This window comes from Sciurus vulgaris (genome assembly GCF_902686455.1).
Source record: "Sciurus vulgaris genome assembly, chromosome: 13".
Lineage (NCBI taxonomy): Eukaryota > Metazoa > Chordata > Mammalia > Rodentia > Sciuridae > Sciurus > Sciurus vulgaris.
Window position 1 is genome coordinate 17,920,059 of NC_136474.1, and position 16,136 is coordinate 17,936,194.

The window sequence follows — 16,136 nt, forward strand, 5'->3', positions numbered from 1 at the left end:
GATGAAAAATACTATCATTGAACAAAATTCTAGTCAGCGTTCTAAGACTTGTATGTATAGTTTTTCTTTTTTGACATCTTTTGTTTAACTTAACTATTCCAAGTTTCATTTTAATAAAAAAAACTTAAAATGATCAGAAAAATATTAAAAATGTCTCTATATTTAACTTGTCAGCCATTGTTAAGTATTTTAAAATTGATCTGTTGCAGTGAAACTGAAGTCCAGGAAGAGAAAGGAAGAATGTATCAGTGCATGTATCAGAGATGGCTCTATCCTCCTTAAAACAGATGGGCACTGGAAGAAAGGAAGGACATGTCCATGGCACTAACATTACAATAAATTTTTTTCACAAGGGTTAAAGCTATGACCAATTAAAAGCAATTTCTGTGTGTGTGTGTGTGTGTGTGTGTGTGTACTGGGGACTGAATCCAGGAATTTTCTCCTTCCGAACTATATCACTGGCCCTTTTAAAAATTTTGAGACACACTATCACCAAGTTGCCCTGGCTGGCCTCAAACTTGTGATCCTCTGCCTTAACTTCCAGAGTAGCTAAGATTATAAGGCATGCACCACTGTGTCCAAGTTAAATGTCCAAAGTTCTTAAGATTTTAGGGTAAACAAATAGGGTTTCTAAGTAATAAAACTCCTCATCTCCTTTCCAGGCAATTGCTCCTGATGCCACTGACTTCGCCAATGCCTGCAGAGCTCTGCTCCAGCTTTTCCCAGTTGGGAGCTGCCAGAGTACATGCAGTACCAAGGTAACCAACAGATGTTTGCAGTGAGACACTTTGAAGCTATGAACCATCCTGTTTTTAAAGTGTCTCTCACTGACTTCCTAGTGTTTATTCATCCATCCAGGACAGCTGGTAGTTCACAATTTTTGACAATTATAAAAAGCCAGTGTAATGTAGCATTCACATACATTTTTTAAAATTTTCAATTCACTGAAAAATCATGTCTTTGAATTGCCTTATATGCCTATTCTTTTGCAGTTATACTGTTCAAATTAGTCTAATTTTATAGAAAGATGTGAAATCTGATAGCATAAATCCTCCAATTTTGTTTCTCTTTCTTTAAAATTCTCAGTTCTAGTTACTTTGCCATTGAAGACATACTGATATTTGTAAGGACAATTGCTGAAATTTGGAAGAACTGGCATCTTAATATTTAGTATTTTAGTTCATGAAAATGGTGTATCTCACATTCATCTTTATTTCCTCTGAGCTTTATAATTTTCAGCACACATTTACCACACTTATTTTGATAGATTTGTACGTCTTTTCTTTTTCCTTTCTTATCCTCCCTTGCTTTTTTTTTTTTTTTTTTTTTTTTTTTGTAATTATAGATTTTTAAAAAAACTGTCAAATTCCAGTTGTTCATCTCTGGCGTATAGGAATAGAATTGCCTTTGTATATTGGCCATATGCTGCTATTTTATACTAACTAGTTTTTTCCTTTTTTCCTTCTAGGTTGGACATTTTCTACAAATTGTTTTTCTCCTGAAAACAGAGACCATTTTGTTTATTCCTGTATGACTGTAGGAATTTTATGTCTTTCTGTTGTCTTACTCCAGTGGCTGAATTTGCAGGATTAGGCTGAATATGAGTATGGACATCATTGCTATCTTAGTCTGTGTTGTGATGCTGTAACAGAATAGCTGAGACTGGGTAATTTATAAAGAACAGAAACTTATTTCCCACAGTTCTGGAGCCTGAGAAGGTCCAGATGAAGGTACCAGCAGGTTTGATATGTGGTAAGGGTGGTGCTTGGAATACTGCATCCTCGAATGCAGGGGAGGCAGAGGGACATGAGTTCTTCACAGGGCAGAAAACAAAGGGAGATGCCCGCACTCACTATTAATGGGCACCAATGTCACTCATGAGTTTCAGAGGGGAGAAGCATTCAAACCTTAGCAGTTGCCTTATTCTGCGATTCTGATATGTCAAAGGGAAGCCACAGGTAAAAAGGAAAACAATTTCATGCTGAGGGTGTTAATATCTATGTTAAGAACAAATATTCCATCCATGAAATTGCAAAGAAGGAAAAATATTCATGCTAGTTCTGTTTTCACACTTCTACCTATGTAGGTTCTGGTGACAGTGCACCATACCTCTGGGACCTGGGCTACTGCAGCATCTGCCATCCCAGAGACTGGAGTCACTGCTGAGCCCTGGGCCTGAGTTTCTAAACAGCCCTCATATCCATGTGACCCGAGTTGCTATTATGCCCTGCTCTGCAAGCCTCCAGAGTACCTCTTCAAACCCAGAGTCATGCTGCTTCTGTGCCCTGTCCTTCTGAGTCAACGTCACAGCAAATACACTTCTCAAACCTAACCTCCTGGGGTGCAACCCAGAGTCTCAGACCTTAGTCTGGAAGCAATGGCAGAGGGGGAGGGGAATGAATGAATGAGACTGAGACTGACTGGGAGGGCAGACCTGTGCGTCCAGTAGGCCTTTACTGGGGCCCAGGACATCACCTGAGCAGATTTCCCATGCGAGTTCTAGTTGGTGTGTTAAATAGCAAGGAGGCATGAGTTCTGTGGGGTCGGTCATGCATGGTCACGGTCACATTTGTATGCAGTCCGTGCAGGGTGTCAGGGTCAGTGGGATGAGTCAAGCAGGTTGTATCTTGGCGTACCATAGGAAGGTGGTCACCAAGGGGCAGTTGTACAAGGCAGGTATCTGGATCATCCACACTGAGGAACTGAGAGGGTGAGGAACTGGAAACTGTTAAGAGTGACTAAGTAGGAGAAAGTCCAAGTTGGATTCAGAACAGATGCCAAGGAAATAAAAATTATTAGCCATTCACTATGAGGATACACATAGTCTGCAAGTGAAAGACAGAAAAAGATGTCCTATGCAAACAGTACAGAGTGCAGGGGCGGCTGTACTTACATCAGATGAAGCAGACTTTAAGCAGAAGAGTTTCACAAGGGTTAAAGAAGTCATTATAAAATGACGAGGGGGTCAACTGAGTAAGACCACCTAACAATTGTAAATATATATGAGCTCAACATTGGTGCACCTAAATATATAAAGTAAATATTTATGAATATGGAGAAATGGCAATACGATAGTAGTAGGGGATCTTAAACACATTACTTTTGGGGGGGTACTGGGGATTGAACTCAGGGGTACTTGGCCTCTGAGCTACATCTCCAGCCCTATTTTGTATTTTATTTAGAAACAGGGTCTCACTGAGTTGCTTAGCACCTCACTTTTGAACTTGTGATCCTCCTGCCTCAGCCTCTCGGGCCACTGGCATGCGCCACTGCGCGCGGCTCAACACATTACTTTCAACCATGGGCACATGGTTCCCTCTTTCAATTAGAAAATAAGGAAACACTGGATTTGAACTACATTTTAAAGTGGACCTATGATACATATACAGATCATCCCAACAACTGCAGAAGAATACATATTACCCTCGAGGGCATGTGGGACATTCTCTAGGAGAGATCACGCTAGGTCTTGAAACGTGTTTCAACAAATTTTAAAAGATCTAAATCATATCACGTATCATTTCTGACCATATGGTATAAAAAGACAAGTTAACAATAGGAATTCTGGAAAGTTCGAATATGTGGAAATTAACTACAAATTCCTGAACAAGCGAAAGATGAAAAAATAAATCAAAAGGGAAATTAAAAAACATCTTGAGGCAAACAAAAATGGAATCAACATATCAAAACCTATGAGATACAATGAAAGCAACTGTAATGGGGATATAAATAAATATCTACATCAAAAAAAGCAACATCTCAAATAAATAGCTCAACATTATACTTCAAAGAACTAGAAGAAGAACAAACTAAATTTGAAGTTAGCAGAGGAAGATTATAAAGATCAGAATGGAAATAAGTGAAATTGAGACTAGAAAAAATATAGAAGATAAAAGAGGCTAAGAGATGGCTTTTTTGAAAAGAATAAACAAAATTGACAGAACACTTAGGAAAACTAGAAAAATACAGAGAAGACTAAAAAAAATCAGAAATGAAAGTGGAGATATTCAAACAGATGCCTCAGAAATAAAAAGGGCCATATCGGGCTATTATTAACAATTATGTGATTATTAAATCGGATAACCTAGAAGAAATAAATTCCTGGAAAAATAGAACCTGCCAAGATTTAATGAAGAAGACATGGAAGCAATAAAGAGACTGAAGTGATAATTAACGACTTCCTAATAACTTGAGAACATTATATTAAGGGAAATAAGCTAACATCAAAGTCAAGGGTTGTATGTTTTCTCTCATGTGGACGCTAGAAAGGAAAGAGGAAAAGAGGCGGGGGCAGTGAGGATCTCATGAGAACTGAAGGGAGAATAGAGTAGAGTAAAGGCACAGAGCAGGGAGGAGAAGAGGGAAAGGGGAAATACTGGGGAATGAGACTGGACAAATTATAATGTTATCTTGGGGCTGTGGATGTGGCTCAGTGGTAGAGCACTTGCCGAGCATGTGGGAGGCACTGGGTTCAATCCTCAGCACTACATAAAAATAAGTAAAATAAAGGTATTGGGTTCATCTACACGTAAAAAAATGATTTTTAAATTATGTTATATTGTGTGCATGTATGAATACATAACAATGAATCTCACCATTATGTATGATTACAGTGCACCAATAAAAAACATGGGAAAAAGCTCAGGACCAGGTGGTTTTATGGCTACATTGTACCAAATATTCAAAGAATATGAACACTTTCCTATTTTCCTTTAGTGCTGGGGGTGGAGCATACTAGCCAAGCACTCTACCACTGAACTACACCTTCACCTCCCTCCCTCCCCTTTTTATTCCAGTTCAAACTCATTTCCTTTTAATTAAAGTCCAAGTTACCATTACATGATTTAATAATGAATGAAGAAAACTTGTTCAAATAAGGTAGTATGTTATCACCAACATTTGAAGGTGGTGTTTTACAATCAAGTAGTAATACCAAAAACACAGTTCCTCTAGAGGGGAGATTAACAGTTCATTTACAGTTGGTCCAAGTTCCTGGTTGAGACAGGAGTAGATTTCCTTATGACGTCCTGTTTTGTCCTTAACAATCTCTAAGATACAAACAGTATCAGGAAAATCATTTAACCAACTACATGCCCACAAAGAATTATCAATGATTTTGGGTTCTGAAACCAGATCATAGCCAACAAGTGAGTTCAACCTTTTACACAATTCCCAGGCATTAGTGTCTGGCATCTCTGTCTGCTTGTTGAAGTACATCATCCAGTAAGCATCAAACTCCTCCTATCTCTTGTGGTCCATAGGAACATTGGCGAGCGAATGGATAGTGGCTTTGGGGCTGGGGGAGTAGGTTGTATGAAGCCTTAGGGGTTGGCCAGGGTTGCTGTGGCCACCAACAGGCAGTGGAGAGCGGCCTGCTCAGCATGCCAGAAACTGTGTAGGCTAAGGTTGAAGACTGGGTGTTGGGCCCTAACATAAATATTTCTTAAACTCTTCCAAAAATAGAGCAAGAGAGCATACTTGCAAACACATTTGATGAGGCCAGCATCACCTTGATATAAGGCAAAGATAACATAAGCAAACCATATGCCAATATCTCTGATAAATATTGATGTGAAAATTCTTAATGAAATACTAGCAAATCAAATTCAATAATACATCAACAAGATTATGCATCAGGACCAACTGGGATTTACTCCTAATATGCAAGTCTAGTTTAACATATGCAAACCAATGCAATGCATCTCACTAACAGAATGAAAGAGAACCACATGATTATCTCAACTGACATGGTAGCACTCAGCACAATTCAACATCCTTTCTTGATTAAAAGCTCTAAAAAAAATTAGGTATAGAAGGAAATTTCCACAACATAATAAAGGCTATTCATGAAAAGGCCAGAGCTAGCATAATCAATGGAAACATCTGAAATCTTTTCCTCTCAGATTTGGTATGTGGCAGGGGATGCCCACTCTCATCACTTCTATTCAACATAGCACTAAAAGTACTAGCAAGAGCAATCAGACAAGAAAAAGACCTAAAAGGCCTCCAAATTATAAAGGAAGAAATAATTATTCCTCTTTGCAGATTTTTCCCCTTGGTAGTGAGGATTGAACCCAGAGGTACTTTACCACGGAGCTACATGCCCAGTCCTTTTTTATTTTGAGACAATGTCTTACTAAGTTGCCAAGGCTGGCCTCAACCTTGCAATCTTCCTGTTTCAGTCTCCCAGAAAAAGTTGCTTTTCTGTATACCAATAGCAAATTGTCTGGAAAAAATTTTTTAAAGTCTCATTTATGATAACATCAAAGAGAATAAAATAGGAATAAATTTAACATAGAAAGTGAAGGATCTGGGCACTGAGAATTATAAAATATTAACAAAAGAAATAATCAAGGGGAAAGATATCCTACATTCATGGTTGGAAGAATAAAAAATGTCCATACTATTGAAAGCAATGTACAGATTCAAAAGATTCCTGCCAAAATTCCAACAGCATTCTTCACAGGAATTCTACAATTTGTCAGGAACCACAGAAGACCCTGGAACAGCCAAAGCAATTTTAAGAGAGAAAAACAAGGTCAGAGGCATCACATATCCTGATTTCAAATTACACCACAAAGTTATAATAAAACTAATATGGTACCAGCTTAATAACAGACACGTAGACTAACAGAGCAGAATAGCAAGCCCAGAAATAAATTGAAACATATATAGTCAACTAATTTTGGCAAGCACACCCACAACAAACAATGGGGGAAAGGCATTCTCTTCAATAAATGGCAGGGGGAAGACTGGCTATCCACATGCAATGGAAGAACTGGAGGCTTATCTTACACCACACACAATAGTCAACTCAAAATGGATGATAGACCTAAATAGAAGATCTGAAATATTGAGCTGGGGCTGTAGCTCAGTGGTAGAGCACTTGTCTCAAACATGTGAGGCACTGGGTTCAATCCTCAGCACCACATAAAAATAAATAAATAAATAAATAATAATAATAATAAAAAAATACCTGAAACATTAAAATTCATAGCACAGCTGGGCACAGTGGCACATACCTGTAATCCCAGTGGCTCAGGAGGCTGAGGCAGGAGGATTATGAGTTCAAAAGCCAGCCTCAGCCACAGGAGGCGCTAAGCAACTCAGTGAGACCCTGTCTTCAAATAAAATACAAAACAGGGCTCAGGAAATGGCTCAGTGGTCGAGTGCCCCTGAGTTCAATCCCCAGTACCCCCCACAAAGAAAATTCAAAGTGGGAAGAGGGAAATATTCTTGACACTAGTCTGCATATTTATTTTTTGAGTAACATGCAAAAACCTCAAACTATAAAATAAATATTACTATATAAAACCCATAAGCTTCTGCACAGCAAAGAAAGTAATCAATAAAATGAAAAAGTCCCCTACAGATGGGGAAAATATTTGCAAACTGTGTATATGGTAACAGATTAATATCCAAACTGTATGAAGAACTCACACATCTCAAACAAAAGCAAAGTCAAACAAGCAAAAAACCTAAACCTGATTTTAAAAATGAATTAAGGACTTTAATAGACATTTCTCAAATGAAGACATAAAAATGATTTAATAGATGTACAAAAGCGTGCTCAACATCACAATTCGTCAGGGAAAAGCAAATCAAAACCATAATATCACCACACACCTATTAGGATGATTATTATTTAAAAAGTAGGTACTAGTAAGAGTGTGGAGAAGAGGGAGCCCTTCTACACTGTTAGTGGGAATGGAAATTGGTGTAGCCACTACAGAAAACAATAGAGTTTGCATTAAAAAAATCAAAAAAACAGTATGGCCATATAAACCTACAAACCCTTTGCTGGTTATAGATCCAAAGATAACAACACCAGCACTTCACAGAGATGATCTGCATTCCCATGGTCTCCACAGCACAGCAGCCACAATACAAAACAACCTAAGGTGGATGAATAGACAAAGAAATTGTGTGTGTGTGTGTGTGTGTGTACAGAGTGTTGTTCAGGCTTGATAAAAGGGATCCTGACATTTGCCACAACACAGATGAACCTGGAGGACATGATGCTGAGTGAACTACGCTAGGTACACGAAGAAAAATATTATAAGATTTCAGATATGGTGTGGAATAAAGTCAAATATATACAAATAGAAAATAAAATAGTGGCTTCCAGGGTGGGGTAGAACTGGGGAGAGGTATCAAAGGATAAAAGTTGGATATACATTGGATGAAAAGGTCTAACATAGAACAGGAGGACAAAGTAAGACTGTATTTGTATTTGGGACTTATGCAGAGTAGATTTCGAAGGATATTAGCATATATGTGGAAAAGTATGTTCATTTGCTTGACTATAGTACTAGTTGCACTGTAAGTACAGGTGGTCCCCCAATGTGACAGTGCACAAACAAAACACATTCAGTAGAATTTATACATCAAACTTGGACTTCTGACCTTCTCCCTGGTCAGGGAGATGGAATATGATAATTTCTGCAACACTCGACAGGAGCACCAAACTGCAGCTCTTGGCCCACCACACAGTCACGAGGGTGAAGACTGTTGATAATAGACTCACTTCAGAACCAAACACAGAAATCAGTACAGAAAAACAATGGAAGATATTCCATGCAAACAGTAACCAAGAGAGAGCAGAAGTTGTTATTCTATCAGACAAAGCAGAATTTAAATAAAACAGGTTGGTAAAATATTTAACAAAGCAAGAAGAAAGAACATTTATAACATTTACAGAGCTAGTAACATAGGTCATCAAAATCCATGAAGCAAAAATGGACAGCATCGAAGGGAGAAGTACAGTTCCTTGATAACACATGGAAACTTCAATTCTAATTGTTGGACTGTACAGCCAGACAGAAGACAAGCAGAACTTGAACAGTGCAGGAAAACAACTGCCCTAACAGACCCAACAGCAGAATACCATCCTCTCACGTGCACGTGGGCATTCACAGGAGAGATGATGTCAGTCCACAAAGGCAGTCCTGGGTAGCGCTTCGGAGACAGATACTATACAGAGTGATCTCTACACACAGTGGGATGAAGTAAGAATCAGCAACAGTAAGAAGACTGGAACATTAACAAATTTCTGCACATTGTGCTCTTAATCAAAGAATGAAAGATGAAATCACAAGGAATATTACCAAGTTCTTAGAGACAAATGCAAAGGAAAATACAAAATACCAAGGCTCATGGGACAACAGCAAAAGCAGCACCAAGGGAGGAACTCACAGCTAAATAATATGAAAAAAACAGGAAAATAGTAAATTTAGAATTTGTGTTCATTCACTGCACCCCCCCAAAAAAATTAATAAAGTGAAACAAACTACCAGTGTTGCTGGAAATGTCATTTAGAACTCTGCAAACCTACGGAGCAAGTGTCCCACACCCCATCTAATACACAGCTAGGACTTGATGTGGTGCATAGCTAAGCCATACTTGGTGTCGGCAGCTGTAGCCTTTGTCCTCCTGCAGGGGCTGAGGCCACTCTTGACCTGAAAGACCACCTGGGAGAGAAGGCAGGTACATGGGAAGCGCCACTCAGCGGCAAAAGCTTCCCCATGATTGCAGGCCATGGAATGTCCACCTATCATGGTCACCCACGAGGCTGCAACCTTAGTGGTTTCCCACCTCCTAACTCCTCTCCATGAAATCAGCAGATACCAGAAATCCCAGGAGCTTTTGACTGATAGCCCTTTCTGGGGCCTGGTCCCAGAAGCTGCTCAAACCCTGCGCCTCCAGAGCCTGGCCACCAGGTTGTGCAGGAGGCCCGCACGTCCTGCCTGACAAGCCTGTTTGGAAAACACCAGCCTGTGATCCATGCCAGGTGGCCATTCTGCCCAGGCCTTGGAGATGGTATGGCTCTTCTGGGAGACAGGCACTTGGCCTGTTAACCCAGAGCAGGAGTTTCACCTTTGGATTCTGTTTTTCCAAAGATGTCACCTAAGCATCTACTGGGAATGGGAAAGCAGGAATGAAAGCTTCACCTCCACCATTTTAAATCTAGGTTGATATTAAAGCATTAATGAAAAAATAAGGTTCTGCAATTTATTATTATTTTTTTGATGCTGGGCATAGAACCCTGAGCCTCCAACATAACAGGGAACCACTCTACCACTGAGTCACACCCCCAGCAAGACATTTTTTTCTATTTTACCATATATTATTTTTTATGCTTTAGAAAATCCCAGCACAGCAATTTAAATGGATGGCAACTTCATGGTTTCTACTGCACCTTTCTGTAACAATAGACCTCTTCAATACTTGTTTTCTTGTGTTGTGACTATTGGCTTCTGTCCTGCTCTGGTGATTTCCATATGAAAATAAATTATACCACCAAATACAAGACTACCTTTGCCTCGCCACTTGGTTCAAGTTCACCCAACCTTCTGCTGAAGCACTTGTGAGCACAGTCATGCCCACACAGATGAGGAGTTTTCCTCAGGAATACGGAAGGGCTCTGAGCAGGAAGCTCAGTCCCTTATCCCAGTCCTTATTAAAATTCCCCACTGACCTACGGGACATTTTGAAATTATGAGCTATATCACTAACCCATGATGCTTTGCACTCAGAAGGGAACCCTTTATGATTCGAAATGATGGCATTTTTTTCAGGTCATGACACACCTATGGCAGAGAGAGTGAAGCTTCATCTTTTGCCCATGGTAAAAGCCAAATCAACTGCTGATCTGAGTCCTCTTTTCTCTCGGGGGTCACTTATGATGTGATTCTACTGCCTAAAAGAAATCCGGATGCAGTTCCTGTGTTAGAGGACATTATGGGGCACTTCTGTGACTTTTAAGATCAACTGTATCAAGGTCTAATTTAGATAATGTAAAGCATACACATTTTCAGTATATTTTGAGGAGCTAGGAAAATTTGTACAGCTTTGTAAACACTTTTGCAATCTGGATACAGAACATCCCATTAGACTAAAACATATGTTGTAACTGGACTCAGCAAATCCTCACTAAGGCAAACAACCTTTCTGTTCCTCTAAATTAGATATGTCTTTCCCAGATTTCATATAAATAGCATAACGTGACTCTACCCACTTATGCCTGGCTCAGCATTATCTCGTTGAGATCTATTGATGTTACCTGCATTAGTAGATCCTCCTTTGTTGATGAGTGGTATTCTATTGGAAGGTAACATTGCTGTGCATGTATTTTTCTATCGACGGACCCTGCGATTCCTTCCAATTTGGGGTCACTATGAGCACATACTACATAGATGTTTTTGCACATTCTGTTTCTAGAATAGGAATTGCTGGTTGTAGGTATCATTACCTTTACAAGGAGCTAGCAAATGGATGTGTCATAGAATCACACTGTAAATGTCATTTGCACTTCCTTGCTTACTTTGCATATCTTTCCTAGTACTTGTGGGCCTCCTATATAACTTTTATAAAATGCCTGTTTTGACATTTTCCTTTAGTTGCTAATTCTATCTATCTAGGTTTATGTTATTAAATCATAAACTTTTTTTTTTCAAAATTTCACATATTTATTACCAAACCAACCAAAACAAGTACTACAGCACCTTCACAGCTAACCAAACATTGCAATCCCAGTTAAATATTCTCAAAAGTCCTAATAGTGGGGACCTTCTTGGATTGATGACGACGACCTTGACACAGCATGAATACATGTGCCACTTCATGTGTGATTCCTTACAGGCCCAGCCTGGCTCTCCTCCAAGGTCTCCTCTTGGAGTTGCACCTGATTTTATTGCCTGTACTCAACTGAATCCACTGGGGAATGGAATGACTTTGCTTTTGTCTCTTGGTCAGAATCTCTTGATCCTGAAAGTCTCGTGAGAGGACACGGTGAGGAACTGAATTAAGTGTACACACCACAATCTCTATTATAAACATTCTTTAATACAGATGCAAGTACTTTGTCAGATATACCTATTAGAGATAGTTTCTCCCAGTCTGTGGTTCCCTTATTCATTTTCATGTTAAAATGTAAAAAGCAAAACTTTAAATTTTAATACATCCCAAATTACTTTTGTTTCATGCTTTTTTAAGTTCTATCTTAAAAATCTCTTCATACCTCAAAATACAATTAATTTCTTCAGTATTCTAACAGAAATTTTATACTTTTAGCTACAATGTTTGTATATATGATTTTGAATACATTTTAAAATTATAGTGTAAAAGACCAGGGTGCATTTAATATAAATGAACATACAGTTAGTTAGTTTAGCACCATTTGGGGAAGAAAAATAAAATCATCCTTCTTTCATCAAACTACCCAGAAACATTTCTTAAAAATCAACTGAGACTTTCAGTTATGCCTCAGGGAAGCAGAGAGCAGGACAGAGCATTGTTCCTATTTGTGAAGCAAGAAAACAGCTGGAAAAATCACTACTTTTCTTGAATGCATCAGATAAGTAAGGTCTGAGGGCAAAAAACTAATCCAAAATCTGGACCGCTCAGCGTCCTCAAAGAAAAACAAGGACCCAAACAGTTGCTTACCTCAGAGAATGCCAACCACCACATAAGATGACTGTAATGGAAAAGACAGACAACATGCAAGATCAGATGGGTACTTTCAGCAGAGATGGAAACTACAATAAAACTAAAATCCTAAAAATAAAAAATTGCAGTAAACAAAAGAGGAATGCCTTCCAAGGGCCCACTGATATGATATACTCAACGCTGCTGAGGAAACGGTGATGCTGAAGACGCATGTGTTTGTGCATACGTGCTTTATGTGCATTAATGACCCTGAGGTAATAACATACAGAAAACATTTAGGAACAAGGGCTCTTCCTTATGCGCATCAGAAGGCAGCAGGATAAAGGGAATGTGATATGGCATACTCAATTTTCAGATATTTCCTGTACAAGGTTTATTATTAATATACATGTGGGAAATTGTGGCTGATATCAGAACAGTTATTAAGCAGGGGGTAATAACAATTGTGATTCTATAACAATTATGTTGGGTTTCAATACACAAATACCTGGCAAGTGCCGTGCACAAGTTCATACATAAATGACAACTCAGAAAATATTCATGTACATGCAATGCTTTTGTTGTTTATGCAATTTATTTTTTTGTTCAAGTTTTTTTGTATGAGTGAATGTCTGAATATTGTCTATTTTATTAATGTTTTCACATTACATATGAAACAAATTTTGATATAAAATTTCTAAATAACTGCTATTACTTACCTTTCTCAAAATTGATTCCCCTTGTATCTTTGAGAGACAATAAAGTTTGATGACTTGTTGAAACTTTCATACATTCAAAACTCAATTATCACAAATTTAATGAGATATTACTTTCTTCATAGACTTCCTGTGTGTTAAAATATTGGATTTCTACTCCCAATATTTACCTGACTGATAAAGTAGAGCTGTGGACAGTTGTGGACAGAAGCTACAGCCACCAGGATATTGTCAGGTTTTCCTATGGACTTTTCTGATACACAAGGAGCTCCTATGCCCACAGAAATCACATCCTTAGGTTTTTATTAAGTAAGGGTTGATGAGTTTGGGTCAATATCAAGTATCCCCAACCTTGCAGAAGTTCAGCAGAGAACAAGTTTATCTTCTTACTATAAAAATCCCAATTGAGTATGTGGAGGGAAACCCCATTCACGGAGTCCTTCTTTGACCACGGTTCCTGCCATCAGGAACTCTTTCATTCTCAATGTGTGAATTCCAACGTTTCCCTAGAAGTAATCTCCACTCCATTCTGATGAGGAACAGAAGAAAGTATCGAAAATTTGAGACGTATTTAATGAGACTTGTCTGTACCTGACCCCTACATTCTATTAGCCAGAAGTTAACCATACAACCTCCTTTGGCGGGAGTGGTTGAGAAATGTCTAGATGTAGCATGGGACACAAAAGGAAATGGTTACTGGTCAACACGTTCACAGTTAATCTTTGTAGGATTTCCCACACCCATTACCTGCGTTCCTTGTCTGTTGTGATTATGTGGTTAGGTCTCTACCTTCTAAATATTTTAGACTATACTGAGAAAGCTAACCTTTGGCTAAAGGTTATCATCCTTTCATTACTTTCTAGGTTTTCTCACTGTGATTTCTCTGATGGTTCATTAGTTTTGATTGCTTGCATAAAAATTTCACATTTTTATTAGTTTCTCAAAGCTTTTTCTACAACATGAGCTGAGGATTGAATTCACAGAATATTTCCTATATTCATTATATTTCTAGTGCTTCTTTGCACTAGAAAGGTTCTGTGATATCCAGTGAGATTTGCACTCCAGTTGAAAGGCTCTCCATGTTTCCCATGTTCTTTACATCATATATTTAATCCTGCATGAGCTTTCTGATGTTCTCGAAGGCTTGATTTCTGGCTGAAGGTTTTCCCACATTTATCACATCTGTAAGGTTTCTCTCCTGTGTGAGTTCTCTGATGCACTCTGAGGTTTGATTTCTGACTGAAAGCGTCCCCGCACTGATGACAGTTGTAGGGTTTCTCCCCTGTGTGAGTTCGCTGGTGCTTTCTCAGGACTGACTTCTCACTAAAAGCTTTTCCACATTCATTACAGTCATAGGGCTTCTCCCCTGTGTGAGTTCTCTGGTGTCCTCTGAGATTTGATTTCTGCCTGAACGTTTTCCCACATTCATCGCATTTATAGGGTTTCTCCCCAGTGTGAGTTCTGTGATGCACTCTGAGGTTTGATTTCTGACTGAATGCTTCCCCACAATGATTACATTTATAGGGTTTCTCCCCCGTGTGAATTCTGTTGTGCCCTCTAAGTTGGGACTTCTGTCCAAAAGCTTTTCCACACTGATTACATTTGTAGGGCTTCTCCCCTGTATGTGTTCTGTGGTGCTTTCGTAGGCCTGATTTCAATTTGAAAGCTTTCCCACATTCGTCACATTTATATGGTCTCTCTCCTGTATGAGTTCTCCGGTGATTCCTGAGGCCTGACATGTGGCTGAAAGATTTTCCACATTCACTGCATTCAAAGGGTTTCTCTCCTGTGTGAGTTCTCTGATGTACTATGAGGATCGACTTATAGTTGAAAGATTTTCCACATTCATTACATTCAAAGGGTTTCTCCCCCGTGTGAGTTCTTTGATGGATTCTTAGGCCTGACTTTGCACTGAAGGATTTCTCACATCCATCACATTTATACGGTTTTTCTCCTGTGTGAGTTCTCTGATGTTTCCTGAGGCGTGCCTTCTCACTGAAAGCTTTCCCACATTCATGACATTCATAAGGTTTTTCCCCGGTATGACTTTTCTGAGGCCGAATCAGGTGTGAATTCACAGAGTAGGATTTTCCACATTCCTCACACTCACAGGGTCTCACCCTTATGTGAGTTCTAGGATGCTCACTAAGAGTTGACTGGCAGTTGAATGTCCCTGAACATGTGCTGAAGTCAAAGGGCTTATCTGTTGTGTGAGTTCTCTGATGTACCAGGAGGGGTGAATTATAGCTGAACTTTTTTTCATATTCAAAGTGCTTTACCTCAATATGGATTCTCTGTTGTCCTCTAATGTGTGATTTGTGGCCAAAAGATTTCCCTCCTATGTCAGTGTTTTGGGTGGTCCTACTGAAACTATTCCTGTTTTCACTAAGCTCATAGTGACTCTTGTCCTTTGAATGAATGCTCTGGGAGATGAAAAGGGTGGATCTGTCACCTTGGTTATCTCCAAATGTACTGAATTTATAAGATTTCACTTTTTGGTGGACACTAGGAGAAGTAATGAGGGCAGCCTTTTCAAGTAAAGTTTTACCACTTTCCTTATATTGAAAAGCTTTCCCCAAATTCTGAATTGTCTGATGCTGAATAACTTCTTCCTCATGAACGAGGGCTTTTGCATTCTTACTGTAAACAGAAGATTTCTCTCTAGGATTAGTTCTGTACTCCTTAATATTGAGGAGCCATCTCTCATAGAAGTCAAGCTCACAAGTTTTTCCTCTTGAATATTGACAGCATGAGGCCAATGGGCTGAGACTTTGACAAGTAGGCCCTGAAATAGTACATTTACAAGGCATCATTCTTGCAGGGAAAATACTTATTTCCATATTACATGGTTTTTTGGAAATTTCTTGCTCTGTATTCAATGATTTGTTGGTGAACAAAACTTGCCACAAATGTTTGCCTTGGTTTTCTGGGTTCTTCTCTGAGACTTTTTCAGGTTGGGAGTCTTCTAAAAATGAGAAAAATAAAAATACTTTA

The 16,136-nt window shown here is 38.9% G+C and overlaps 1 protein-coding gene across 6 annotated transcripts in view; it reads right to left on the minus strand.

Moving 5' to 3' along the window:
- Window positions 1-9,607: 9,607 nt before the first annotated feature.
- Window positions 9,608-16,136, minus strand: part of ZNF782 (zinc finger protein 782) — a 36,514-nt gene continuing 29,985 nt past the window's right edge. For 4 of the 6 annotated variants that reach the window (XM_079109365.1, XM_079109363.1, XM_079109364.1 and 1 more), the window contains one exon: window positions 9,608-16,107. In XM_079109365.1, the coding sequence (XP_078965491.1) occupies window positions 14,243-16,107 (1,865 nt within the window). In that variant the 3' untranslated portion in view covers window positions 9,608-14,242. The remainder of the gene's footprint in view (window positions 16,108-16,136) is intronic. The other 2 variants (XR_013758890.1, XM_079109367.1) reach the window with 2 other exon arrangements.